At 35.4% G+C, this 27,813-nt stretch overlaps 1 protein-coding gene across 1 annotated transcript; it reads left to right on the top strand.

The window, feature by feature from the left end:
* The first annotated feature begins 1,307 nt into the window (after positions 1-1,307).
* Positions 1,308-26,758, top strand: ZNF404 (zinc finger protein 404). The gene is made up of 4 exons (XM_038528664.1): positions 1,308-1,385; positions 11,932-12,007; positions 14,567-14,693; positions 21,798-26,758. The coding sequence occupies exons 2-4, from the start codon at positions 11,999-12,001 to the stop codon at positions 23,318-23,320; spliced, it is 1,659 nt and encodes a 552-aa protein (XP_038384592.1). The 5' UTR covers positions 1,308-1,385; positions 11,932-11,998; the 3' UTR covers positions 23,321-26,758.
* Positions 26,759-27,813: the final 1,055 nt, after the last annotated feature.

The following is a 27,813-nucleotide window of genomic DNA, read 5'->3' on the forward strand; positions in this document are numbered from 1 at the left end:
TAATTATTATATATAAAATATATAAATATAATATATAAAATATATATAAAATATATATAATATAATATATAATATATAAATATAATATATAAAAATTAATATATTGTTTCTTTAACAAACATTTGCTTCGACCTGAAAGTTCATTTTTAATTCTGACTTTGAAAAGACTTAAAAAATAAAATAAAATAAAATAAATAATAAAATAAAAAATAACAATAAATACATATAAACATACATACATACATGACTTTTTGTGTGCCTCCAAAAGTATTGTGGGCCCTAAGCATTTTGCTACTGTGACTCATGAATGAGTCAGCCCTGCTAGGATGTGTCTTGGATAAAAGTCACTCAGACTCAGTGTTAATGGAAAGACAACTTACTGGGCATGAGGAGTGATGGGGATGTAGGTGTGAGGAGGAAGAGGGCTTAATAGATTTTATATAACCTCAAAATCTGAAATACAAGCCACTTTCACATTCAAAGAACAAATTCTGAAACAAACCACAACCAGAAACACAACCACGCACACACACACACACACACACACACACACACAACGGGTTCTACAGTGTCACAGAGAACGAAAACCCAAACACCTGCCAAATCATTGTGGATGTTATGCTATATGTTGGCAAATTGAACTTCAATAAATAATAAATAAATACATAAAAACATACATACAAACAAACAAACGTATAGGGGCAACGGCGTGGCTCGTTTGGTGAAGCAACTGCCTTCGGCTCAAGTAGGACCCCAGGGTAGCAGCAGCGCCCGGAGTAGAGCCGGGAGCACAGCAAGGTTAAGTATGCGTTTGTTTCATTATTATTATTTTAAGGTTTTATTTATTTATTTGAGAGGGAGAGAAGAGAGCGAGTATGAGCGAGAGGAGGGGCCGAGGGAGAAGGAGAAATGGTCTCCTCGCTGAAGAGGGGGTGGGATGGCTGGTTTCATCCGAGGACCCTGGGATCACGACAGCTGCCTCCGCTGAATTTTACCTTGGAAACGTCCTACTCCCGGTCTCTTCACAGAGCTCGCACCTACCGTACCACCATCCCCAGTAGCCCGCTACCTCCACTTCCCCTGCAAGCAGGGTCGAGGCTTCTGGAGTCCGCTGCCCCTGCTCGGTTTTCTACAGCCTGGACTCCAGTTCCACTCGTCTCCTCCACCCACGCAGGACCACTGGAGATCAAGATCGATCCTCCACAGGTCGGCTCGTCCTACCCGCCAGCAGCCGGCAAACGCCTGAGCCTGCGCACTCCGAGCACAGGCGCCTGCACCTCCCGCTCCCGGCCGGCGGGACTGCATTTCCCAGAAGCCACCGGGCTCGCATCCCCCTCGACCGGTGGCTCCTCTTCCGGTGTCGGAGCAGCTGTGGTCCCTACGTGGTGAGTAGGACCTATCTGAAGGTTAAAATTCAGCGGAGGCAGCCACAGTTTCTGACCAGAGCCGGTTGGGAACCCTTGGAGGGGGTGAGAGGCTCTCCAGGCGAGGACAGTCGGAACTGACAGGGCGTGTGGAGCCCCGGAGTCTCAGGCCTGTGTCTGCGTGAGCAGCAGGGATTTGTGTGCTTACAAGAGACGTGTGTGCCTGCGTGTGTGTGTGTTTATGTGTGTGTGACACTGTGACAGTGTGTCTCAGTGACGGCGTCCGCGCTTGTGTGTCAGTGACAGATACTTGATTGTGTTTATTTAACTTAGTGGCTGATGGGTGACCGACGGTCGTGGCCGTGTGGGTTGTCACTGGAACTCGTGGCTCCAGGCTCCGCGGATCCTCTGCCCTGTCTCCGCACAGCCACTTGGGGCCGGCCGCAGATAAAAGAGGGAAGCCAGATTCTGAGCCTTAGAATGGAAGAATGGAGAATCACAGCAAGATGACACAGACTTGATCTTGAGATGAGATATTTTGAAGCTGGAATTGGCCCCACGGCAGGCTTCTGGGAAGACCTGGTGAGGTCCCAAGAGTAGGAGCCCCTCCTGGAAGGTTCCTCCTTGGAAACTGCTAAACGTCAGCTGCATGTTTCATAACCACAGCATTTCCAGAACTCTGGCCCCAGCAACCTGCTGTGAATTAGACACCGATTTCTCCCTAGACGTCAGTGATCCTGGCCTCTCTTATACTGCAAGGTCAACACTATTCCATTATCGTTTCTACTATTCTGGCTGTGTGTGTTTGGGACTAGGTGAGAGTGTGTAGTCATGCAGGGTTTTCCAAGTTGCTGTGCTATCCAAGAAAACCCTGATGTTTCATAATTTCCTTGTCTTTTCCCAGTGCTACCTGTCTCTAAAAATAGGGGGGAGGGGGATACTGAGAGAAAAGAATTTTTGTTAGACATCTAAAAATTAAAGTTCAGGTGAGTTTGTGTTTCCTCATTATTCATTAAATACACTTGAATTTTAAAGATATGAGCCCCTTTCTTTTCCTTCTGCTGAAATGTCCTGCCTAATAGTGGCAAATCCGTGAATTCTGTGTGAGGCCATGCAGATGGATCACCCTTCTCAGGGCCCCCAAGTCCTTCTCTCCATAATTCATTTAACCTGTTGTCTACTGTTAGCTATTATGTTTCTAATTTTTGACTACCAACTAGAATTAGTCTATAATGAACATCATTATGCATGGATATTTATGTCCTTTTACAATCAGTCCCTAAGGATAAATTTCTAGTTTTGAAATTCAAGTAAAATACCAGACATTTACAATATGTCAATATACTTGTACTCAGTCTAATACAATGACAGAAAGATATAGTTGCTCTCCTCAAATGACTTGTTATCCAGTAAGGAAATGAAATCAGAATAGTAATAAGTAAGATAGAAGATGTAAGGGGAACCTGGGTGGCTCAGCTTGAGGGTCTGCCTTTGGCTCAGGTGGTGATTCTGGGGTCCTAGATTGAGTCCTGCATCAGGCTCCCCACAGGGGGCCTGCTTCTTCCTCTGCCTCTCTCTCTGTGTGTCTCTCATAAATAAATAAAGAAATTCTTTAAAAAAATAAAAAAAGAAGATGTGAGATGCCACTAGCGAAATCCAGGTGACCTGCTTTGGGAGTTCATAGGAGGAGACATCATTCTGTCTCTAGCAGCCCTGCCAGAATATGATCACATTATGAGAACTCCCTTGTGTGACCACACCACACTTTATTCATTCTCATGATGATGGGTTGTTTCTCATATTTGGACTATTATGAATAAACCATCTATGAACACTCTTGTACAAGTTCTTTTGTGGGCATATGTTTTTGTTTTTCCTGGATATCTACTTAGGGGTGGAAGTGGTTGACTTAATTTGCACTCCACTGCAGGATACAGTTACTTCTCAAGCTGGCCATCACTTGCTATTGTTAATAATTTTAATTTTAGTCATTCTGATGTGTGTGTAGTAGTATCTCATTGTGATTTTAGTTTGCATTTGTCTGATAAGTAATGATATAAGCATCTTTTTGTATGATACTGCCCATTTTGATATACTCTTATGAAGGTCTCTTCAAGTCTTTTGTCCATTTTTAGTCTTTCTTAGTCATTTTCCTATTGATTTGTAGGAATTTTGTGTATATTTTGAATACAAGTCCTTTGCGAGTATATATAAACATATGCATATGCCTCTCTGTGTGTGTATGTGTGTGTGTGTATGGAAAGAGAGAAACAGAGAAAGAAAAAAATATTTCATTAGCTTTCTTACTTTCTTAATGATAAAATGAACAGAAGTCCCTGATTTTAACAGAGCTATTTACCAATATTTTTCTTGTATGGTTATTGCATATATGTTCTGTTTAAAACATCTTTTCCTGGGGAACAAGGGACAGCTCTTCTTTATGATAGAATTCTGGTTAAGTGTAGAAGGAAAGAGGAACATAGGAAATGACCATTTAGGCAAACACCATGGTAATAATTGTTTCAGACGCAATCAATTGATAGATGCTAAAATTAGTGGGTGAAAATTTGAGGAGAAAAAGGATTTGCAGAGTGTCTAAAATATTCCCCACTACCCAAGATGCTTTTTAACAACAAAGGGAAAGGTCATAACTTTACAGTAGAGAAACCCAGCAGAAGCAGTTGAATAAAGCCATCAAGGTTAACATCACCAGTAATAAGGCATTAGTGTCATGAACCCTTTCTTATGTGAAGAGAAGGACACGAGACTGCTGTGATACTGCCAAAAAATGCACAAACTCATTCCAATTACAAAATATTAGAAAAACCAAGTGGGAGGATATTTGACAAAAAAACATGATTGGTACTCCTCCAAAATGAAAAGGTCATGAAGATTAGGTGTGGTGGACAGACTTTAGAGTGACCACCTGAGTGCTTCCCACTCCGTGTCTGTGCCATTGCATAATCCTCATGCCTGGAGTACAAGCAGAACCTGTTACTTGCTTTAACCAATAGAAAATAGCAAAGGTAAGGGGGATGTCACTCCTGTGATAAGGTTAGCTTTTATGGTAAGAGAAAAGAAAAGAAATGGCAAGTCACTGTTGTGGTTATGTTATGTCATATAAGACTCCATTATAGTGGACTAGAGCTAGAGACTCTCTTCGTGGGCTCAATGAAGTAAGTGGCAATGCTGGGGAAGCCCATTGTTGCCAGAAACTGCAGGTGGCCTCTAGGACCTGAGGTTGTCCACCAGTGGACAGCCAGCAAAAGGGGCCCTCAGCCCCATAGCTGCAAGGAAATGAATTCTGCCAACAATCTGAATGAACTCTGAAGTAGATTCTTCCCCAGTTGAACCTCTAAATGAAAACACATCCCAGCCAATACCTTGTTTACAGTTTATGAGATCAGCCTAATGAGAGCATCCAACTAAACTGTGTGCAGACTCTGGGTTCAAAGAAATTGTGAGATGATAAATATGTGTTGTTTTTAAGTTAAATTTGTGGTAGTTTTTTATAACAGCAGTTGAAAACTATTACTTACCATAAGAAGACTGTGGAGATTGGAAGAGACTAAGGAGAAATAACAGCTAAATGCAATGTATGATCATTTATAGGATCCTGGAAAAGAAAAGGACGTTAGTGTGATAAACTGGTGATATTTGAATAAGATATGCCATCAAAAAAAAAAAAGATATGCCATCCGTAGTATTGTACTAATGTTAATTTCCTGGTTTTGATAATTGTCCTATGTAAGATGTTAACATTGGATGAGGGGTAAAAAGAACTCTGTACTCATCTTGCAACTTTTCTCTAAGTCTAAAATAAGTGAAAATAAAAATTAAACCAAAAAAGGAAATTTTTTCATATCCATTATCGTGATGTTTTCTAGTTTCTTCTTCCAGAAAATTTATTGTGTCAGTTTTCAAATTCAGGCATATGATCCATCTTGGATTTATATCTGTATTTAGTGGGATCAATGTCAAAATTACGTTTTGCACACAGACCCCCAATTGCTCGGGCACCTTTTGTTGAAAAAGACTATCCTTTTTGCTCTAAATTGCAGTCAGACTTTATTTGTGAAAAGTGTGACTGTATACGTGCAAGTCTCTTTCTGCACTCTCTATTCTATTGGTCTATTTTTCAATCCTGTGTCAGTATCACTGTTTTAATTACAGTAGCTTTATATCATGTCTTGATATCTAATGTGATTTTGAGAACTCTGTTCTTCAGAATTGCCCTGACTGTTCTAGGTTCTTTGCATTTTCATAATTGTAGAACAATTTTATAATTTTCTAAAAACAAACCCTCCTGACATTGTTGGAGATGCATCAAATCAATAGATACTTAGAATTGATATTTAAAATTGAGTCTTCTAATTCATGAACACAGATTATGTTTACATTTATTTAATTCTTCTTCAGTCCCTTAATGTTTTGTTGTTTTCAGTTTAAAAGTCTTGTTACTTCTTTTGTTAGATTTATTCCAAAGTATTGTACTTTATAGGTTTTTTATAAACTGTTGGGATTTTATTTTTTTTATTTTATTTTTTATTTTTATTTATTTATGATAGTCAGAGAGAGAGAGAGAGAGAGAGAGAGAGAGAGAGAGGCAGAGACATAGGCAGAGGGAGAAGCAGGCTCCATGCACCAGGAGCCTGATGTGGGATTCGATCCCGGGTCTCCAGGATCGCGCCCTGGGCCAAAGGCAGGCGCCAAACCTGCTGCGCCACCCAGGGATCCCAACTGTTGGGATTTAAATTTTACTTTTCCAATAACTGTTTTAATACAATTAATTGTTTTATACTTTGGCCTTTTATTCAACAATCTTGCTAATAAATTCATTTAATCTAATAGTTTGTAGAACTGAAATTTTTATGTATAAAATCATATTATCTGCAAATAAAAATGATTTTACTTTTTTTTCCAATCTTCATACCTTTCATTTTACTTTTTCCCCTCCATATGGTATTGGATAGGTCTTACAGTACAAAATTTAGTACAACTAGTAATAATGGACCAGTTTGCCTTGTTCCTGAACTCAGGACAGTGATCCATATTCCACCTCTCATATCATGATAGTTGTAGTTTAATTCTATAGATCCCCTTTATCAAATAAAAGAAGTACCCTTCTTTTCCTAGTTTGCCAAGAATTTTTATTATGAACAGTGGTTGAATATTATCAAAGTTTCTGCACATAATGACATGTACATGGCTTTCTCCTTTATTATTTAAAGTTGGAAGGTTATGTTGATTGATTTTTTTAATTAAATTACTTTTATATTCCTAGACTGAATCTCTCTTGCCCTCTATATCACTGGTAATATTTGTTTTTTTTTAACAGATTTTATTTAATCATTCATGAGAGACACACAGAGAGAGAGAGAAGCAGGCTCCATGCAAGGAGCCCAATGCAGGATCTGATCCCGGGACCCCAGGATCATGCCCTAGGCCAAAGGCAGGCACTAAACCACTGAGCCACCCTGTGATTCCTTATTTGGTTTAATATCCTTGCTAATATTTGGTTTGATATGCTTACATCAATGTTCATGAGAGATGTACTGTAATTTTCCTTTCTTGTAATTAATGTCCCTGTCAGGTTTTGATACCATAGTTATGCCTCATGATATGGTCCATTTTTTCCTGTTTTCTAGAAGATACTGTGTTTGACTGGTATTTTAAATTCCTTATATGTTTGGGAGAATTTGCCACTGAAGCCTCTCAGGCTGACATTTTTATGAGAAGGTCCTTAGTAAAGATTTTATTTCTTTAGTAAGTATAACAATATTCAGATTTTTCATTTCTTATATTAGTTCAGTTAAATTATATTTTCAAGGCATTTTAAAATTTCATATATATTTTCAACAATAGAGTTGTTCATGAAATTGTTACCAGTTTAATGTCTGTAATATATGTAGTGATATCTCCTTCCATATTCCTGATATTGACACTTATTTTCTTGACTTGTAAGAGGCTTATCAACTTTATCTCTTCAGTGAGGTAGTTTTTGGCTTTATTGATTTTTCTTTGTTGTATATGTGAGGTTTTGTCACTGGTTTCTTTTAGTATGCTCTACTTTCTATAGGCTAAATTTGCTTTTCTTTTTCTAGCTTCCAAAGGTAAATCATTTATTTTTAACCTTTCTACTTAAATAATACATACATTTATGTTTGGATGAAGGAGATCAAAGAATAGAAAGAAAAAACTAAGAGAACAGTTATTACAAATGCTCATGCTCTCCACTGGGAGAAAATAAATTCCAGATTTATTTAGCATTGATGTAATTTGACAAAGGATTTCCATCATTTCACTACCAATATACTTGCTGTGTCAATATATCTGTAGTACACCTAACAACTATGATGGAGATTAAACAATGAGTGGCATTTATAAAAAACAAAACAACATATTTAAAGCTAAAAAATGTCTTTGTAAGCATTGGTTGGAGCACATCTCACAAGTTTTTTTATGTTATACCTTCAGCTCAAAATATTTTCTGGTTTCCAGTTTATGATTTTGTTTTTGACCTATACGTATTTAAAGATGAACTTTTTATATTTGGAAACATCTGAGAAATACCTGTTTTTAAGTTCTAATTCCAAAGGCTTAGAAATATATACATTCTTTTTTGATATTAATCATTTGAAATTTATAGATGCTTGTTTTATCGCTCAGAACATTCTGATAAATATATTCTGAGCATTTGAAAAGAATGTGTAGTCTTTAATTTAGAAGCATGTTCAATTAGGTCAATTTGATTAATTCTGTTCAAACTTCTATGGCCCTCTGGATTTTTTTTCTCTTCCTGTTATTGGTTACCAATAGAGAGTATTAAACTCTCAAACTTCAATTATAACTTTGTCTATCCTTTAGTTCTGTTGACCTTTGCTTTCTATATTTTAAAGCTATGTTATAAGAAATGTAGGACTACCATATTCTTCTTAAATTGTATGACATATATTTATTGTATCTGTTATTGATATACCAATACTAGTGTTTTTCTAATTATTGTCTAATATATTTGTGTCTTTACATTTAAAGTGTATTTCTTATAGGCAGCATAATTGATCCTGTTTTTCTCTTTAATCTAATATGAAGATCTTATATTTTAATTGCGATATTTGGTACATTTACATTTTACTAGAATTACTGATACAATTTGGCTTAAGTCTGTCATCTTGCAATATATTTTTTGTCTTGTTCCATTTTTATTTCTTTATTCCTCTTTACCTGTGTTCTTTTGTATTAATCATGTATTTTTATTATTTCATTTTATCTCTATTAGGATTTTCTGGTTGTACATCTTTGTATAATTCTTTTAATAGTTAATTGAGCTATTATAGAATGCATCTTTAAGACAATCTCCCTTAAATTAGGGCTTTTACTACATATCAAATAATATAAAAACATTTTAATAGTCTAACTCCATTTATGGTAGTATTGTCATTTCTTCTTCCTGTATTACAAGCCCCACAAGCAATATTATTTTTGTTGCTTTAAACAATCCATCTGTTTAGTTATATTAGTCATATATTTAATATGCCATAGCTTTTTGCACATCCATGCTTCCACCTGGGATTATTTGCCTTTAGCCTGACTGTTGTCCTTTATATTTCTTGTTAATAAGAAATTCTCTAAGCTTTTGTTAGAAAAGGATCTTTCCTTCATTTCTGAAAGATATTTTCTCTGGGTATAAACTTCACAGTTGTCATTTTTTTTCTTTCAACACTTTAAAGATAAAATTCCATTCATCAGGCCACTATAGTTTCGTTGAGAAATGAACTCTTTCTTGTTGTTTTCTTTTAACTGTTATCTTTTTTAAAACTACATGCTATTAGGATATGTTTTTAAACTCTGTTTTTCAACAGTTTGACCATGCTGTGCCTAGGTATGGATTTCCTTACTTTATCTGGTTTGCTTTGATGAATTTTTTAATTTATGCATCAAAACATTTCATGGAGATTTGTGATGTTTTTGTACATTATTTCTTCAAATAAATTTTCTGTCCTATTTTTTTAGGTGTTCAATTTCATGTTTTGACTTTCCTGTATTTCTTTAATGTTCTGTTCTTTTTTCTCTCTGCATAAGATTATTGTTCATTCGACTTTACACTGACTACCAAATGCATTCTTAATTTTCACTACTATATTTTTATAATTACAAAATGTTCATGTGAATCTTTAGGATTCTAAATCTCTATTGATATACTTCCTTTTGCATTCTGACTGAACCAACCAGGTGGCCCTGCGTCCCTTTTTAAGTAAGCTCTACACCCAACCTGGGGCTTTAAGTCACAACTATGAGATCAGTAGTTGCATACTTTACCAACTGAGCCCATTTTCTTTTTTTTTTTCTTTTTTTTTAAAGATTTTATTTATTTTTTCATGTGCAACACAGAGAGAGACAGAGAGAGGCAGAGACACAGGCAGAGGGAGAAGCAGGCTCCATGCAGGGAGCCCGACGTGGGACTCGATCTCGGGTCTCCAGGATCACACCCCGGGCTGCAGGCGGCGCCAAACCGCAGTGCCACGGGGGCTGCCCTGAGCCCATTTTCAATCCAACTTTACCCATGTTTTCCTCTATTTTTTTTTGGCATCTTAATCATAATGTTTTCAAATCCTTGTCTACTAGCTCCACTATGTAGGTTATCTCTGGGTCTGTTTCTACAGAGAGAGATTTTTTCTCTTGGTTATTAGTAAACTTTTTCCTGTTTCTTTGCATGTTTAATAATTGTTATTGTATGGTGGCACTGTGGATAATATACAGATTCTGGATTATGTTGTCTTGCTTTAATGAGTTTACTTCAGGCTTTTTCAGCCTCAGTTCTGTTGATAATTTTAGCTAGATAATTCTTGGTTGTGAGGGGCTTTCCTGTGCATTATAGGATGCTTAGCAGGATCCCTGGTTCTCTATCTAATACATACAATGGCACTGGGGGCACATGGGTGGCTCAGTTGATTAAGCATCTGCCTTCAGCTCAGGTCATGATCCAGGAGTCCTGGGATTGAGCCCTACATCAGACTCCCTACTCAGCGGGGAGTCTGCTTCTCCCTCTCCCTCTGCCTCCTCTCTCTCTCATTCTCTCTCAAATAAATAAATAAAATCTTTAAAAAAAGAAACAATGGTACCCCTTCCCACATTTTGACAACCAAATATGTCTTCAGACATTGCTGAACGTTTCCCCATTGAGAACCAATGGAATGCACAATCATTTTCAAAGTCTACTTCATTTTCCACTGTATGAATGCACTACAGTTATTTAATTAGCCACCCATTTATGTACCTTTAGATTTCGTACCTTTAAATTTCTCTCCAGTTTAAAAAAAAATTTAACTGGCACATTTTACAGTTATCTCCTTTGGAGAGAGACTCAGAAATGACCTTTCATGGTTAAATTCTTATGCAGAATTCTGTTCTGTCTCAACCGCACTAGGTTCTCACAAGTCTACAGGACATCACAGCAATGCTCTTTTCCCTTCAACCATATTATATGTGGTGCATCATCAACCCTTAAAGTCTGAAAAAATGAATACCTATAAATGATAGTACCTTATTGCTTGAAAACATCTCTTTAGTAAATCTTTTGATAGGTGATGTCTTAATTGCCTATTCTTAGGTTTCACATAAGGAAACAAAAAATCTGGATTCAAAGGCAATAGTTGGAAAAATAAGTTGGCCTTTTAAGTATAGAAATGTGATTCAAAACACATCACTTCTACTTATTATTTGTGATATGGAGAAATGTCTTTAAAATTCTTTTAAAATGTCTTCAAGATTCTTTGAACTTTTATGTTTTCATCTGTTGAACTGAGGTAATAACTGCACTGCAGAACTAAATGTTAATGTGTATAGACTATCAAAACATAGAGGGCTGCCAAAACCTATGTATTGCTATATGGCTTCAGTAAGCATGAATTCACTCTTCTCTAGTAGGTACTGGGGGTGTTGGTTTCTGGGGGCACAGGCAAGACTCATGGCAGAAAAGTAGATCCTAATAGGGAAATCCAGGTTGGTTAGCCCAGAGAATCTTGAAAGTCATAGCTCTAGCTTAGGGATAAGGCTTCACATGGGCAGATAGTTATACAGTGGTCAAGGTTTTAGGTTGGTTTCTACTGCTTCTGTCTTTTATCTGGTGCAAAAGATTTCATGTCCAGGTCCACCCAGACACATGAAGATTGTTGTAGTTTGTGTTGTGTGGCTTGGTCTTTACCCTGAAAGATAGGCCTAGATGAGGATCTGTTCAATATTACTGAACAACCCCAGACTGGGTTTTAGTTGGCTTGATAATTATGAGAATTAAGGCAGTGTGGGTGTCTGAATCTAGCTCTGGTGCAAGAGTGCCTGTGCTCTTATACACTCTTGCATGGCTTATATCTGTAGGTACAGGGAAGGGCCTGGGTTTGTCTGGATTTCTATATCCCCTGACATGTGTTCATGTGTTTGGGAGGGTGGAGAGTGAGCAAGGACAGTGGGAAGCAGGAATAAATAAGAAAGAAGAAAAGCTATATTACCTTAAATAATTTTTGGTGTTCTGAGATACACCAGACCTCAAGGCCTCTTTTTCCTCTCCCAGCTCTGGCATCTTTGAAATTGGATTCTCTAATAGAGAGAACCTGAGGAAGATCAGCAGTTTGAAAACCATGACCTGGGTAAGTGGTTGTGTGTCTCCCTCCTAAATACTATGATTTTTAAGTCATGTAAACTTTCATTCTTTATCCCCATGCCTCCTAACTATGAAAGCTGTATCTCTGATTCATGGTTTCTACCCTTACAGAAAAGGATGGCATCCTCATTTGCTCCCTTTCTTTCTAACTTACTTGAAATTATTCATTAAAAAAATCCATTCATCTGTGTTCAGCCTTCTGTCAAAAAGCAGTGCTGGCGCAGTTCAAGAGTGAAGTACCTTGAAGGAAATATTTGAGCTAAACTTGTCAGGTTTGTAGTTTATGATATAGAAATAAGTGTCCTAGAGCACCTGGGTGGCTCAGTTGGTTGTGTCCAACTCTTGACTTCAGCTTAGGTCATGATCTCAGGGTTGTGAGATTGAGCCCCATGTTGGGCTCCATGCTGGACATGGAGTCTGCTTAAGAGTCTCTCTCTCCCTTTGCTTCCTCCCACCAAAAAAAAAAAGAAAAAAAGGAAAAAAAAGAAAGCAAGAAAACAAGAAAGCAAGAAAGCAAGAAAGAAAGAAAGAAAGAAAGAAAGAAAGAAAGAAAGAAAAGGAAATTGACCTATTTGGCCACAAGAGGGAAAACTTTCTCCTTAGTTTTCCAGGAAGACAAAGGAGAATTGGGTTATGGTCTCAGGCTCACGTGTGAGATGAGATCTCAGCTTTAAAAAGCTTTTAGGTTTGGGTAGAGATGGTATTGGTGCATGCTGAGAGAGACAGACAGACATCAGAGCTCTGGCTAAGGGAATCACTGAGAATTTAATAAGGTAGTAAGGTCTATTTTGTATTGAAAGAGAAATTGCTGGTCTTGAGTAAATCAGTTGTTCTGATAATCCTATATCCTATATTCTAACTAGGAACAGGAGTTCTGTAACAGATTGTAGAAAGGAAGATCATCTAGAACTACAAGTGGTAGATGATACTGAACAGTGAGGAAGAGGTTAAGATTTGTGTTCAACCTAAATATCATAATAGTATAATACTTTAACATTTAATATTACTTTAATAATATTAATACTACTTTAGTACTTTAAAATAGATTAAATCTGATGTCTTAGGGACTAAATGAAAACATTAATTTGTGAGAATAAAGGAAATGCTTATGATGCATAATCTGACATATATCTTGATAAAATTACTTAATTTTACACAAACTCTATTTCCTAAGATAGAAAGTTTATCAGCTTTTTGAAGTATAATTAACATAAAATTAAATATTTTGTCTTTGTAAAGCAGGTTTATTGAAATACAACTGACAATGAATTACTCATATTTAAAGTATAGAATTTGATAAATTTGACTTGTGTATATACCTGTGAAACTATTACTATGGCCAAGATAATGAGCATATCCATCATTCCAAAATTTTTCTCATGCCCCTTTATAATTGCCCATTCCTACCTGCCCCCAACATTGCCCTTCATGCGCAGGCATCTGCTGTTCTGCTTTCTGCCACTATAAGTTGGTTTACATTTTCTAATATTTTATATAAATAGAATCATACATCATATGCCCTTTTTAATCTTATTTCATTAAGCATATTTATTTTGAGATTCATCCATATTGTTGCATTTATTAGTAGTGCATTCTATTTAATTGCTGATTAGTATTCTGTTCTCAGCATATATAAAAATTTGTCTATCCATTCTTCTGTTGATGGATATTTGAGTTCTTTTCACTTTTTGGCTATTACAAGTAAAGCTGCTATGGACCTTCATGCACAAATCTTTGTGTGGACATATGCTTTCATTTCTTTTGAGTAAACACTAGGAGTGGAATATGTTTAACTTTTTACAAAATCAATAAACTATTTTTCAAAGTGATTTATCACTTTACATTCCCACCATCAGTGTGTGAGCTCCATTTTTTTTCACAACTCCAGCAACACTTAAAATGGTTAGTCTATTTAAATTTTAGCCATTCTAGTAATTGTGTAGTAATACTGTCTCCTAGCAGTAAGCCATGGCAATCATAAGGCTCACTTCATGTGTTACTTGTCTCTCAGGGATCACTGCCCAATATTTTCTGTCTCGAAAACCACTGTTTAATACAATTAGTTCATGTTTTTGGTTATTTCACATGGGAAGGTAAGTCTAATCCATGTTACTCATCTTAGCTGGAAGAGATTTTATAATTCATTTGAGGGAAAATGAACAATTCTTCTTACCTGTTCCTTGAAGAGAAAAGATAGAAGAACTTGCATTTACTAATAGTATGTGATTTAGGTACATAGTAGGTAATGTGCTTATATATACTGTTTCATTTAACTGTGAAAGTCTGTTTACTTTATTCATTTTCATAATTTAGGTATTTAAGTTGTCCTTTATTTTTAAAGAAATTGTGTGCACTCCAACAGAATTCTAGACTGTTGGCATGCTACTTCGGAAGTTAATATATTTATTCTTGTCTAATCATGTCATGATCTCATAACTTCAGTCTATTTGTTTTTCTATATTGCCCCCTTACTGCAATTCAATCATTTCATCTTGAACATTTTTTTCTTTACTGTTATGAATAATACATGGGTTTGTTGTTTCAGGTGCCATTGACATTCAGTGATGTTGCCATAGACTTTTCTCAGGAGGAGTGGGAATGCCTAAATTCCGATCAGAGGGATTTGTACAGAGATGTGATGTTGGAGAATTATACTAACTTGGTCTCACTGGGTAAGGACATCTGCCTGAAGTGATGTAGAATCTGCTATCTGAAATAGAGGCTTTATCCACTGTATATTTTATGCTCTATGTCCAGAAACCAGATAAGTTTCTCCATATTCATAATCTCCATATTCTCAAAGGTCTACTTTAACCGTTGTGAGATAGAAACAGCATTTCTATTCGGCACCTGAATCTTTCTTTCATTTACTTTCCTACCTCCCTCTGTCCCATCCTGCAATTCCTTCTTTTTCTAAATAAATAAAGGTTTGAATCCCAGGACTTTTTCTGCATAACCAATGGCAAAGGAAACAAATTTCATATTATGTGTATGGTCAGAATATCTACAAATATTCCGTTTTAACTGCTGATCCACCTACATGGAAAATAGGTAACATAGTGTTCTGGTTTTCTCCTTGCTACAAAAGAACCTTGGTAAGTTTTACAGTGTAGAATGAATCAAGTACATTATCTTTTTGGTGTTATTTTTATACTTAGGGCATGGAAATGTTGGCTTGCAGTGATTTTATAGATTCTACTGAGAAATGAAAGTCTTTGTTCAGTTTTTGGAAAATATTTGACCATTCTTTCCTCTCTTCTGGGACTCCAGTTATACCAATGTTAGATCTTTTGAGTGTATCTCACAGTTCTATCATGTATATATCTCCTTTTATCTCCATTACTTTCTGTTGATCTGTATTTCAGCTCACTTATCCTGTATTCTGCTACAATAAGTCTGCTCTTAAAGATGGGTTTTTCATATCATATATTATCTTTTTCAGTTCTAGAAATTCAATTTGTCCTATAACATCAAACCATCTGTTGAAATTCATTATTTACTTTCTTTTCATTAATGTTTTTTCATCTGTGCGTATGCATGTAGTGTATTCTTCTCTCTTGTTATTCATTATATGGTAATTCTTATTCAAGATAATGGCTAATTGTTATTGTATGCTGGACACGTGTACAAAAGAATTGAATGGGGGGCACCTGGGTCGCCCAGTTGGTTGGGCATCTGATTCTTGGTTTCTGCTCAGGTCGTAATTTCAGGGTTATGGGATTGAGCCCTGCATTGGGCTCTGTGCTTGGAACAAAGTCTCCTTGTCCATCTCTCCCTGTTCCTCCCCCTGCATGCTTTCTCTCTCTCTAATAAATAAAATAATAAAATATCTATTTTAAAAAAGAACTGAATGGTATCCAGATGATACTTCCACCAGAGTATTTACATTTTCCTCTATAAATCAATAGGGTGGCAGACTGGTCACTATAATACAATCAGGGATTGAGCTGGGTCAGTGCTGGTTTTCAGTTTTGGTAATTCTCGGCTACCTTTTTTTTTTTTTTTTTTAATTACTTTGCCTTTGCTGCTAGCTGTACTCAAAATCAGTAAGCTTCTGGCAGGGGCAAAGTGCTAGATCCTCAGGGCCAATTCATGGCTCTTGTTGTTTACCCGTTTTGATTTCAAGCTTCCTCTCCCAATGAGTCTCTTGATTCTAGAAGAAGTATTGAATATTAATAAGCTGATCATCCATTTGATATACCAGAAAAAGAAGAGCACAGCAGGCTTAAATAAAGTAGAAGAAAGGAAATAATAAAGGAAAAAACAGAAATTAATGAAATAAAAACCAAATATATAAAAGCGTAAGTCACAACTATAAACTTGGTTATCTCAAAGAATTAATAAAAATAGTGCAACTCTATCAACATGAATCAAGAAAAATATCTATGAAAGGAAAAAAGGCATCAAATTACAAACCATGAAGTCTTGTAAATATATTTTGAAAAACATTTTGCCAAAAACGTTGAGAAATCAAATGAAATAAATTAGAAATTTTTAATCAACAAAAAATTCCACTCAAGAAAAAAAATCATGAAAATTCTCATAAGCCCTAAAGGAACTGAATCCATCATTAGGTGTCTTCCCATAAACTAGAAGATTCAGGCCCATATGGTTTGTAATTAAAGTATAACTATGTGGGATCCCTGGGTGGCGCAGCGGTTTGGCGCCTGCCTTTGGCTCAGGGCGCGATCCTGGAGACCCGGAATCGAATCCCATGTCGGGCTCCCGGTGCATGGAGCCTGCTTCTCCCTCTGCCTATGTCTCTGCCTCTCTCTCTCTCTCTCTCTCTGTGTGTGTGTGTGTGTGTGACTATTGTAAATAAATAAAAATTTTTTTTAAAAAAAAGTATAACTATGTGCAACAGTTTGAACATGTAAGAATTTGGGAAAATTTTCCCCATGACCTCTTTTTGTATAGAGTCTAACAAAGAATATAGAAAATTAAGAGATGAATAGAAAAGTAACTATCATTTTAAAGATATGAAGTACATTTATAATATATAATAGCTCTTTCAGTATCCTTATCTACTGATTATATTATCTGTATCATTCCTTGGTGTGCTTATTTTGATTAATTTTCTCCTCGTAAGAGTCATATTTTCCTGCTATTTTACATGCCTGCTAATTTTTTATTGGATGCCAGACATTGTGAAGTTTACTGTGTTGGGATGCTGGATTTCTAATATTCTAATATTCTTTTACATATTTTGAGGCTTCATTTTGGGATGTAGTTATATAATTTGAAATCTGTTGATCCTTTCATGGTTGGCTTAGCTTTGTTAGAACAGAACAGGTTTTAATCTAGGGCTAATTTGGCCACACTACTGGGGCAATATCCTTCTGGGGACTCTGATGCTTCATGTATTATGGAGTCTTTCCACTCTGGTTGGTGGAAACAAGAATTTATCCCCTGCCCTTTGTGACTTCCAGGGGTTGTTTTGTCTACTCATACCCAGTAGCACATTCTTTGTTCTCATTCTTCACACAGATGTCCAGATTCACATACAGCCACACTTCTCTAGAGATCTCTCTGTGCAGCTCCCTCCCCTCCAGTACCCTACTTTGCAAATTCTGCATCTCATTCTTTTTTTTATAAATTTATTTTTTATTGGTGTTCAATTTGCTAACATATAGAATAACACCCAGTGCTCATCCCGTCAAGTGCCCACCTCATTGCCCGTCACCCAATCACCCCCACCCCCCGCCCACCTCCCCTTCCACCACCCCTAGTTCATTTCCCAGAGTTAGAGGAGTATTTCATGTTCTGTCTCCCTTTCTGATATTTCCCACTCATTTTTCTCCCTTTATTCCCTTTCACTATTTTTTATATTCCCCAAATGAATGAGACCATATAATGTTTGTCCTTCTCTGATTGACTTATTTCACTCAGCATAATACCCTCCAGTTCCATCCACATTGAAGCAAATGGTGGGTATTTGTCATTCTAATGGCTGAGTAATATTCCATTGTATACATAAACCACATCTTCTTTATCCATTCATCTTTCAATGGACACCGAGGCTCCTTCCATAGTTGGGCCATTGTGGACATTGCTGCTATAAACATCGGGGTGCAGGTGTCCTGGCGTTTCATTGCATCTGTATCTTTGGGGTAAATCCCCAGCAGTCTGCATCTCATTCTTTCCCTTAATTCCCTACTCTGTATTTTCAACTCAGGGATACAGTTGCACTATTTTAGTTTCCCCTCCCTGTGCTCTGTTCTAGAAATTCTCTTTAGATGGTCAGCAATGGTACTTGTGGGGCACACTTCATTTGTTTTCCCTTCCCTCAGGAGATTTCAACCCTGTACTATCTATTTTCCAATATTTGAAAGATGCTGTTTCATACATTTTGTTTGGTTTTCTAGTTTTTAAGGTAGGAGGGCAAATTTGATCCCTTTTAATGATGTATAACTAAAAGCACAAGTTATTAATTCTATCTTTGAAAGCTTCTTTGCACTTTAGTACAATAAATCTTAGATTCACCTTGTATCTTCCCTGCCCTGGACTAGGAATTAGGTGTTTCTCCAAGGCACCCTCATTAACATCAGTTGGAAATAGTTTACAGAGACTGAAACTTGGACAACAGAGAAACTAATTGTAATCATCTCTTTGTTGGGATAAATATACAATTTTTAAATTATTCTGTGGAAATTGATTTGTTTAGATTTTTCATCTCTTCTGGAATCTGTTTCTGTGATTGTCTTACTTTTATTTTGAAATAATTTTAGATTCACAGAAGAGTTACAAATGTGGTACAAAGAGTTCCAATATATCATTCCCATAATGATAACATCTTACATAACCATGGTACATTTGTGAAAACTATCAAAGTAACATTTTACAATACCTTAAATATTTTATTTAGATTTCACCAGTTTATGCACTAATGTCTTTTTTCTGTTTTAGGATCCAGTCCAGGAAATTACATTATTTTTAGTCATCCTGTGTCCTCACTTTCTTCTAAATGTGACAGTTTCTCAGTTTTTCCTTCTCTTTCTTGACCTTGATACTTTTGAAGATACTGTTTGGTCAGGTATTTAGTAGAGTGCCTCCAAATTTTGGTGTGTTTGGTGTTTTCTTATTATTAAACTGAGACTATGTATTTGGGGGAAGAATACCAGAGAAGTACCCTTCTTATTACATGTTAGGGGCATGTGAGATCAACATGATTTATCAGTGGGGTGCTAACCTTAAAAACTTGTATAAAGTGGTTTCTGTCACTTTTCTTCACTGAAAAGTTGTTATTTTTTTCCTTTTCATATTTTGTTAGAAGCTAGTCAGTAAATTTAATTGAGGTCAGTTTTTATAAATTATGTTTTCAAAAAAAATCATTTCATGTACATCTTAAATTTATTTGCATTGTTGCCTTGTACAGGTTTCTTAAACATTCTCTATTTCCTAATTGATGACTGTTTCCCTACTGGCATTGTGTTTAGATTTTCCTATCTTTTGTTTCTTGAATAGGTAGTCTAGGTGTTAATTGTTCAATTTTATTTAAAATTTGTTTTTATTATATTGATTTCCCTTTTCTGTTTTCTTTCAGTAGACTTTATCATTCTTTTTCTAATTTTTTTCTCTTCTTAATTTGGATTTAATATTTAATTCATTTATTTTAATTATTTAATTTTTCATTAGATGTAAGCCTTTTTTAGTCTATGAGTTTGTAGCACTACAGTTAAAGGCCATAGATTCTGATCTATCATAATTTTATTATTGTTTTCAAGAAGTACTGTGGCTTCAGTTTGTATTTATAATTCTCAAACAGTAGTTGTTGATTTTTATTTATCAATAGAAAGTGTTTTGGCTTTTTGAGATTGCTACTCGTTTCTCATTGGTTCAGAGATATTGCTTTACTTCAAATTTTTGAACATATTGTACTTCATAGAAGAATCCCACTTGCCTTCAACTCATAGTTGACCCATTTAGCACATTATAGAGTTCTTCAGGCTGCTCTACAGGCCAATTTTTAGCCAACATTCAACATAAATGCAGAGTCCCAGGCATTTGGTTTCCCAAAGTCTATTCCCATTGCATTTAGTTACTTTATTTTTACTCAACATCCTCAAGTTTAATTTCTTAGACTTTCATAAGCCTTTTAAAATAACATTAACTATTGCAATCCCTGAAATACATTTATTTTATTTATTTATTTATTTAGTTAGTTAGTTAATTATTTTTTATTGGAGTTCAATTTGCTAACATATAGCATAACACCCAGTGCTCATCCCATCAAGTGCCCCCCTCAGTGCCCGTCACCCAGTCACCCTCATCTCCCGCCCACCTCCCTTTCCACCACCCCTTGTTCGTTTCCCAGAGTTAGGAGTCTCTCATGTTCTCTCTCCCTCCTGAAATACATTTCTGTAAAATTCAAGAGGGATTGGCTTTGGCTATAAAGAAACGGAAGGGAGAATTTGGGAAAGTCATTAGAGAAACAAAACAGTAGGCATCTGTAGGATGAATGAATAATATTAAAATTCTACTAATGAAGGTAATACACCATCTGGTTATCTTGAGATAAAGCAGAAAAACAATCATGACTAGGCACAGGAAAGATGGAACAATAGTGATAAAGATGTGTTAACAATTTAAGATGGTAAGCAATTGGAGAATGATCACATATCAAATGTTCCCATTTATATTTTTGACTGAGCTAGTTTGGGTGAGCATATTTCTCACCTGTAAGGTAAATGATAGAGGAAAGCATATTTTACTGTAATAGGTATGAAAGATTAGTCAAGGAGACATGGTTGATAACTGTTGCATAATTTTCAGAAACTAAATGTATGTTTTATTTTATTTTATTTTTTTTTTCTAAATGTATATTTTACTCAGCTTAATGATTTAAACTTAATTTTCATTCTTATTTACCTTTACTTTCATCCAAATTAATTTCTAAAATTCGGTATTTTATCCTACAATTAGTATTTACCTTGTGGTAAGAACTTGTTTTGTAGTAGAAGTTGGAAGAAGTTTTGAGTTTTAGAATAAGAAAGTAAGTGGTAAAACAAATGAGAAAATAAATATGTAATAGAGAAAAGGATTTTGAAGGCAAAAATTAGCTGTTGGAACACAGAATAAAGGATATTAATATACTTAGAGTTAGCAGAGGCAGCCTTTCTGAATAAGTGATTTCTAATCTACAACACCTGAAGATAGTAATTTAAAGGATCTAGATAAGAGGATTTCTGAAAGGTGGAGCACCTGTATGAAGCCCCAGGAAATGGGAAAGGTTATGGCATGTTTTAGTAGCTGAAGAAATGCTCTGGGATAATATATAGGGAACAAAAGATGCCAAGGGCTTGAGATAAATTTGTGTAAATAACATAGATCCTTTTTATTCATGGTTATGTACTTAGGGTTTTATTCTAAGATTTAAAAAAAAACATTGAAAAAATTACATAGAGCCATCTGATAATGTTAGAAATGTAGATGACTAGAACCTACTCTTCTAAATTCTGATTCACTCAGTCTCAAGTGGATATCTAAAAGGTAGTGTATATAAGAAGCTCCCTCTATAATTTTGATCCAACTAATGTGAGAACTACTGACTTTTTCTCTTTGCCTACTCACACTTTATAGTTCTCAATATGAACTTTCATAATTTTCTGAGGCCTTCTTGCCTTTTAAATTTTTCATGACAGCTTTTCAGGATTGTATGACCTTTTTACTTGTTGTGCACATACTTTTCAATTTATCACTATTTTTACTCTAGAAGGCCCCCCACTCATCCCCTGTACAGGAAAATAGCATTTGTTTATTTTCTTGTTTTCTTTCAGACATTGATTTTACAACTGAAACCAACAAGTTATCTTCAGGAAAAAGCAGTTATGAAGTAAATTCATACCATCGGGAGACAATGAAAAGGAGTAAAACCTTCAACCTCATGAGGTTTATTTTCAGAAATGACCCACAGTGCAGAATTGAATTTGGGAGAGAACAGGGGCCTAACATAGGATGTTATAGTCAAATGACACTTATAAAACATATATCTCTTCCTCTACATCAGAGAGTTCACACTAGTGAGAAATCCTATGAATGTAAGGAATGTAGGAAGGGCTTTAGAAAATATTCATGCCTTACTGAACATGTGAGAGACCATAATGGTGTGAGACCCTATGAATGTAAGGAATGTGGAAAGGCCTTTATAGTTCTCCAGCATTTTATTAGACATAAAAAAATTCACACTGATTTGAAACCCTATGAATGTAATGGATGTGAGAAGGCCTTTAGGTTTTATTCACAGCTTATTCAACATCAGATCATTCATACTGGTGTAAAACCCTATGAATGTAGGCAATGTGGGAAGTCTTTTAGACGTTATTCTCACCTTACTGAACATCAGAAAATTCATATTGGTTTGAAACCCTATAAATGTAAGGAATGTGGGGAAACTTTTAGATTGTATCGACATATGTGCCTACATCAGAAAATTCATCATGGTGTGAAACCCTATATATGCAAGGAATGTGGGAAGGCTTTTGGTCATCGTTCAAGTCTTTATCAACATAAGAAAATTCATTCTGGTGAGAAACCATATAGATGTAAACAATGTGGAAAGGCCTTCGTTCGCAGCTATCTACTTATTGAACATCAGAGAAGTCATACTGGCGAGAAACCTCATGAATGTAAGGAATGTGGAAAGGCCTTTAGTAGGGGCTCAAGCCTCCTTAAACATAAGAGAATTCATAGTAGTGAGAAACTCTATGATTGTAAGGAATGCGGGAAGGCCTTCTGCAGAGGCTCTCAACTTACACAACATCAAAGAATTCATACTGGTGAGAAGCCACATGAATGCAAAGAATGTGGGAAGACATTTAAGCTTCATTCATACCTTATTCAACATCAGATAATTCATACTGATCTGAAACCATATGAATGTAAACAATGTGGGAAAGCCTTCAGTCGTGTTGGAGACCTTAAAACACATCAGTCAATTCATGCAGGGGACAAACCTTTTGAATGTAAGGAATGTGGGAAAACCTTTAGACTTAATTCTCAACTGGTTTATCATCAGACAATTCATACAGGTTTAAAACCATATATATGTAAAGAATGTAAGAAGGCCTTTCGTTCTATCTCAGGTCTTTCTCAACATAAGAGAATTCATACTGATGAAAAACCCTATGAATGTAAAGAATGTGGCAAAGCCTTTAATCGCAGTGATCGACTTACTGAACATCAGAGAATTCATACTGGTGTGAAACCACACAAATGTAAGGAATGTGGAAAGGCCTTTACTCGTTGCTATCAACTTACTCAACATCAAAGATTTCATAATAGTGAGAAACTCTTGATGTAATAATCAAAAAGCACTTAGCTTTGGCACATCTTTTACCATTATCATTGTTCTACCACCTAATGATGTTATGGTAAAGATAAAATTATTTAAGATAAAATTTAAATGCATTTTGCACATAATATTTGCTTAGTAAGTATTGTGGTTTTTAATGATAATCACTATTTTTTAAAAGATTTTATTTATTTATTTATTTATTTATTTATTTATTTATTTATTTATTTATTTATTCATGAGACACACACACACAGAGGCAGAGACACAGGCAGAGGGAGAAGCAGGCTCCATGCAGGGAGCCCGACATGGAACTCGATCCTGGGTCTCCAGGATCATGCCCTGGGCCGAAGGCAGGCGCTAAATTGCTGAGCCACCCAGGGATCCCCGATAATCACTATTAATACTATACATAAATTCATGTGGAAAGAAGACACTATAAGCATTTTTTTAATGTATCAAGGTTCATCCATATTTTCTTCAGATAATTCATTCTGGACAAAATTCCATAGAATATATTAAGACATTTTTATTCAAAGCTCAACATCCTGAAGACTAATAATAAGAAACCCTGTGCCTTTATTGAATATTGAGAGTTCAGCTGTTGAAAAATTGGAGAGTAGTTTGAAGAAACTTTCTTACAATAAGTTCTACAATACAGATAACACACAATCCACATGCCCTACAATTGAAAGAAATTAAAAAAAGAACAATTTGGTAGCCAAAGACCTAGGTTGACTTGGAAAAGTTTTTCTTCAAGTTTTTAAATTTATATAAAAGGTACAATAGTGTCACAGTGAAATTTGTTTGCCTCCACCTAAATTCAATGTATATCTCTCTCTCGCATAAATATGAACATGTATATATACAGATGCACATATACCATATATCATTCTCATTACATATTGTTTTTTTCAAAGATTTATTTATTTATTCATGACACAGAGAGGGAGAGGCAGAGATACAGGCAGAGGGAGAACCAGACACCTTGCAGGGAGTCTGATGCGGGACTCAATCCTGGATCCCGGGATCATGACCTTAGCCGAAGGCAGGCACCCAACCGATGAGCCACCCAGGTGTCCCTTCTTATTACATATAGAGTATATTTACATATATCATTTTGCTGTTTTTTTTTCAGTGAACATTTTAGATATCACTTCACCTCTAAAAAGTCAACATACAACTCTTAGAATTAAGGATAGGGCACCTGGGTGGCTCAGTGGTTTCGCATCTGCCTTTGGGTCAGGTTGTGATCCCAGGGTCCTGGGATCAGGTCCTGCAACAGGCTCCCTGCAGGGAGCCTGCTTCTCCCCCTGCCTATATCTCTGCCTTTCTCTCTGTGTCTGTCATGAATAAATAAATAAAATCTTTTTTAAAAATTAAGGATAAAAAAATAAAATAAAAATTAAGGATAATATTCTAGATGATGATTAAACCATTGTTACCTAAAAAGCACTAATAATAACCTTATATTGTTCTATAATATTCAGCCCATTTACAAATTTCTCTGATTGGTTAAACAATGTATTCTAGAAGTGCTGGCTTTTTAAAATGCCAAAAACCAAACCAAGCTCATATACTTTATATGACTATGGCTTATTGGGTCCAGTAAGAATTGATCAATAATTTACTCTCCACCTCCTTACATTTTTTGAAGACTCAAAAGAAGTAACCTATATAATTCCATATTTGTCCTGCTTTTTCTCAAAGTGGGCTTAACTTGTTCCTCTATCCCTTGTATTTATTGTGAACTGAAGCTTATGTCCAGAGGTTTGATTAGGTTTCAGATTAAACATTTTTTACAAGACTGCTTCATAGATAAGTGTATTTGATATAAAATATCAAATACAAGTGATACAAGTGAAACATTGTTTGATCTCTTCACTCATATATTGACCACAAGTTCTCTCCATTGTATTGGTACATTTTTTCTTTGCAATTAGTAATTCCTGTAAAGTCACATTGGCACTCCAACTGAGAAATTTAAACAGGCTATTATTCTAAAGAAATTTTTTAAAAACCCTGCCAAAACTCTCATTTTATATTTACCCTTTCCCATGCTCTTCATGATTTCCCACTTCCAATTCCCAATGGTCTAAATTTCCATCTGGTATCATCTTCCTTCAGCTTGAAGAACTTAATTTAGCATTTCTTGGAGTGCATATCTACTAGTAGTGAATTTTCAGTTACCTTTACTGAATGCCTTTGTTCTTGAAGGATTATCTTTCTTGCCATAGAATTATGGAGTTTGTTGTGTAGTTTTTTAAAAAAAGATATTGTATCACTGACTTCTGTCCTCTGTAGGTTGTGATGAGAAGTCATTTGACTTATTTTTCCCCTGTATGTATCATTTCTCTCTGCATGCTTTCAAGATTTTTCATTATCTTTGGTTTTCATCTATTTGAGTATGCTGGTCTAAGTATGGTTTATGTTACTTTTTTTGGAGTTCTCTGAGTCTCTGAAATATGTACACACATGCTTTTCCCCAAATTTCAGAAACTTTTGTCCACATCCAGATTAATTTTCTGCTCTTGCTTCTTCTGGGATTCCAAGTACTCATGTTAAATCTTTTGATATTATCCCACAGGTCACTGGCTGTTATCTTCAACATTTTTACTCTTTTTATATGGATAATATCTATTGCTCTATCTTCAAATTTATTTTTTTTCTTGTCAGCTCAATTATGCTGTTAAGCTTATCTATCAAATGTTTGATATTGTACTTTTCAGTTCTATTATCTTCATTTGGTGCTTTTTTTATAGTTTGTTTCTTTACTAAGATTTCCTGTTTCTTCATTGTATATTTTGGCAATGCTTTTGAGGCCAGTGAAAATCATTCATATATTGATTCACGATAAAAAAAAATAAGTAAAATTAATATTCACTTGTGAAAAGTATCAATTTCAAGAAATATTCCTACCTTTTTAGCTAGGTCACAAAAACAGGTTTCCTTTCCTTGGAGTTTCAGATTTGTGTGTTCATATGCAGTGTGATACCGGTGAGAAAATCACACTGTCATTTTGGGGGATCCCGATTATGAAATATTTACCAAGTATTTTTTTAAGGAAAACCTTGGAGTTCAAAATAAAGTAAATCTTTGTAAAACTTCAACCATTCAACCAATGAGCACTGGCAAAGAACATAAGATAAACAAATTCATTGTTTTCTGTTTCAACAGTTCTATAAAGTGACAATGATTCATAATATTTACATGCATATATTAAATCATCATACTTCTCATACTGTGGAACAATCAATTAGGGAGACATCAAGCTCTTTAAAATTCCAAGGAATTCACATTTTTAACCTCATATAACTGGTTAACTATATGAGAAATTATTTTTTTCATATCTAGTGGAAATTCTTTTTTTACATATATAAAATATTTTTAAATTATCTATGCTATGGGGACACCTGGGTGGCTCAGCAGTTGAGCATCTACCTTCGGCTCAGGGCATGATCCCAGGATCTGGGATTGAGTCCCACATAGGGCTCCTTTGCAGGGAGCCTGCTCCTCCCTCTGCCTGGGTCTCTGCCTCTCTCTGTGTGTCTTTCATGAATAAATAAAATCTTTTTTAAAAAATAAATATCTATGCTATGAATCTGATTTTGTAGGCTCCAAATTGACAACATTTCTATTTGATTTGGAAGTCTTCTGAGGCAAAATTTACCCAGAGTATTAACTAGGCAATATTTCATATCGTACAACTCATCTAAAGCTAGAGGAGAATACATGTAGCTTTATTAATTTTGAATTTTTGATATTGTTAGATCTTTTATGGGTAGCTGACTGGTGGCTTCAAGTTCTTTTTACTTTTTATAAAATATTTTTAGGGTCACTTGGGTGGCTCAATGGTTGAGCATATGCCTTTGGCTCAATAATAATATTTCCAGGGTCCTGGAATCAAGTCCCAAAAGCCTGCTACTCCCTCTGCCTATGTCTCTGCCTCTCTTTGTGTCTCTCATGAATAAATAAATAAAATCTTTAAAAATGTGTATATTTTTAGTCTTTTTCATAATATCCTAACAAAACTTCCATAACTACAATAATTTGTCTTCCTGTATTTCCACATAAAATTTGATTGTGTATGTAAGACACAGAGCCATTTTATAGATATACAGTTATAAGTTCAGATTATGTTTCAAAGTTGTTTAAAATTTTGGTTTTCCATTTAATTCTGATTTCAGGCAACTAATTTTATCCATTCATTTTTGGTTATCAAAAGAAAAACTTTCATCAAATGTATGTATTTGCTGCAAATGTCTCACAATATTCTCTACTTTATTTACTTAATTTTTTTTACATTATCCAACAGGTTTTGTTTGCTTTGTTCATAGCAAATTGCAATTGGCATTTGTTGTGAAATTTATAGTACTTCTTCCAGTCTCTTATTTTTTACTCTTCTGGCCATAGTACAGGTCTCTACTTGACTATGCATCATTAGTAAGCTTTCATTTTAAGTTTTAAAATCTGTACATACTTATCTAACCTACAATAATAAT

The sequence above is a fragment of the Canis lupus genome, chromosome 1, assembly GCF_011100685.1.
Source record: "Canis lupus familiaris isolate Mischka breed German Shepherd chromosome 1, alternate assembly UU_Cfam_GSD_1.0, whole genome shotgun sequence".
Lineage (NCBI taxonomy): Eukaryota > Metazoa > Chordata > Mammalia > Carnivora > Canidae > Canis > Canis lupus.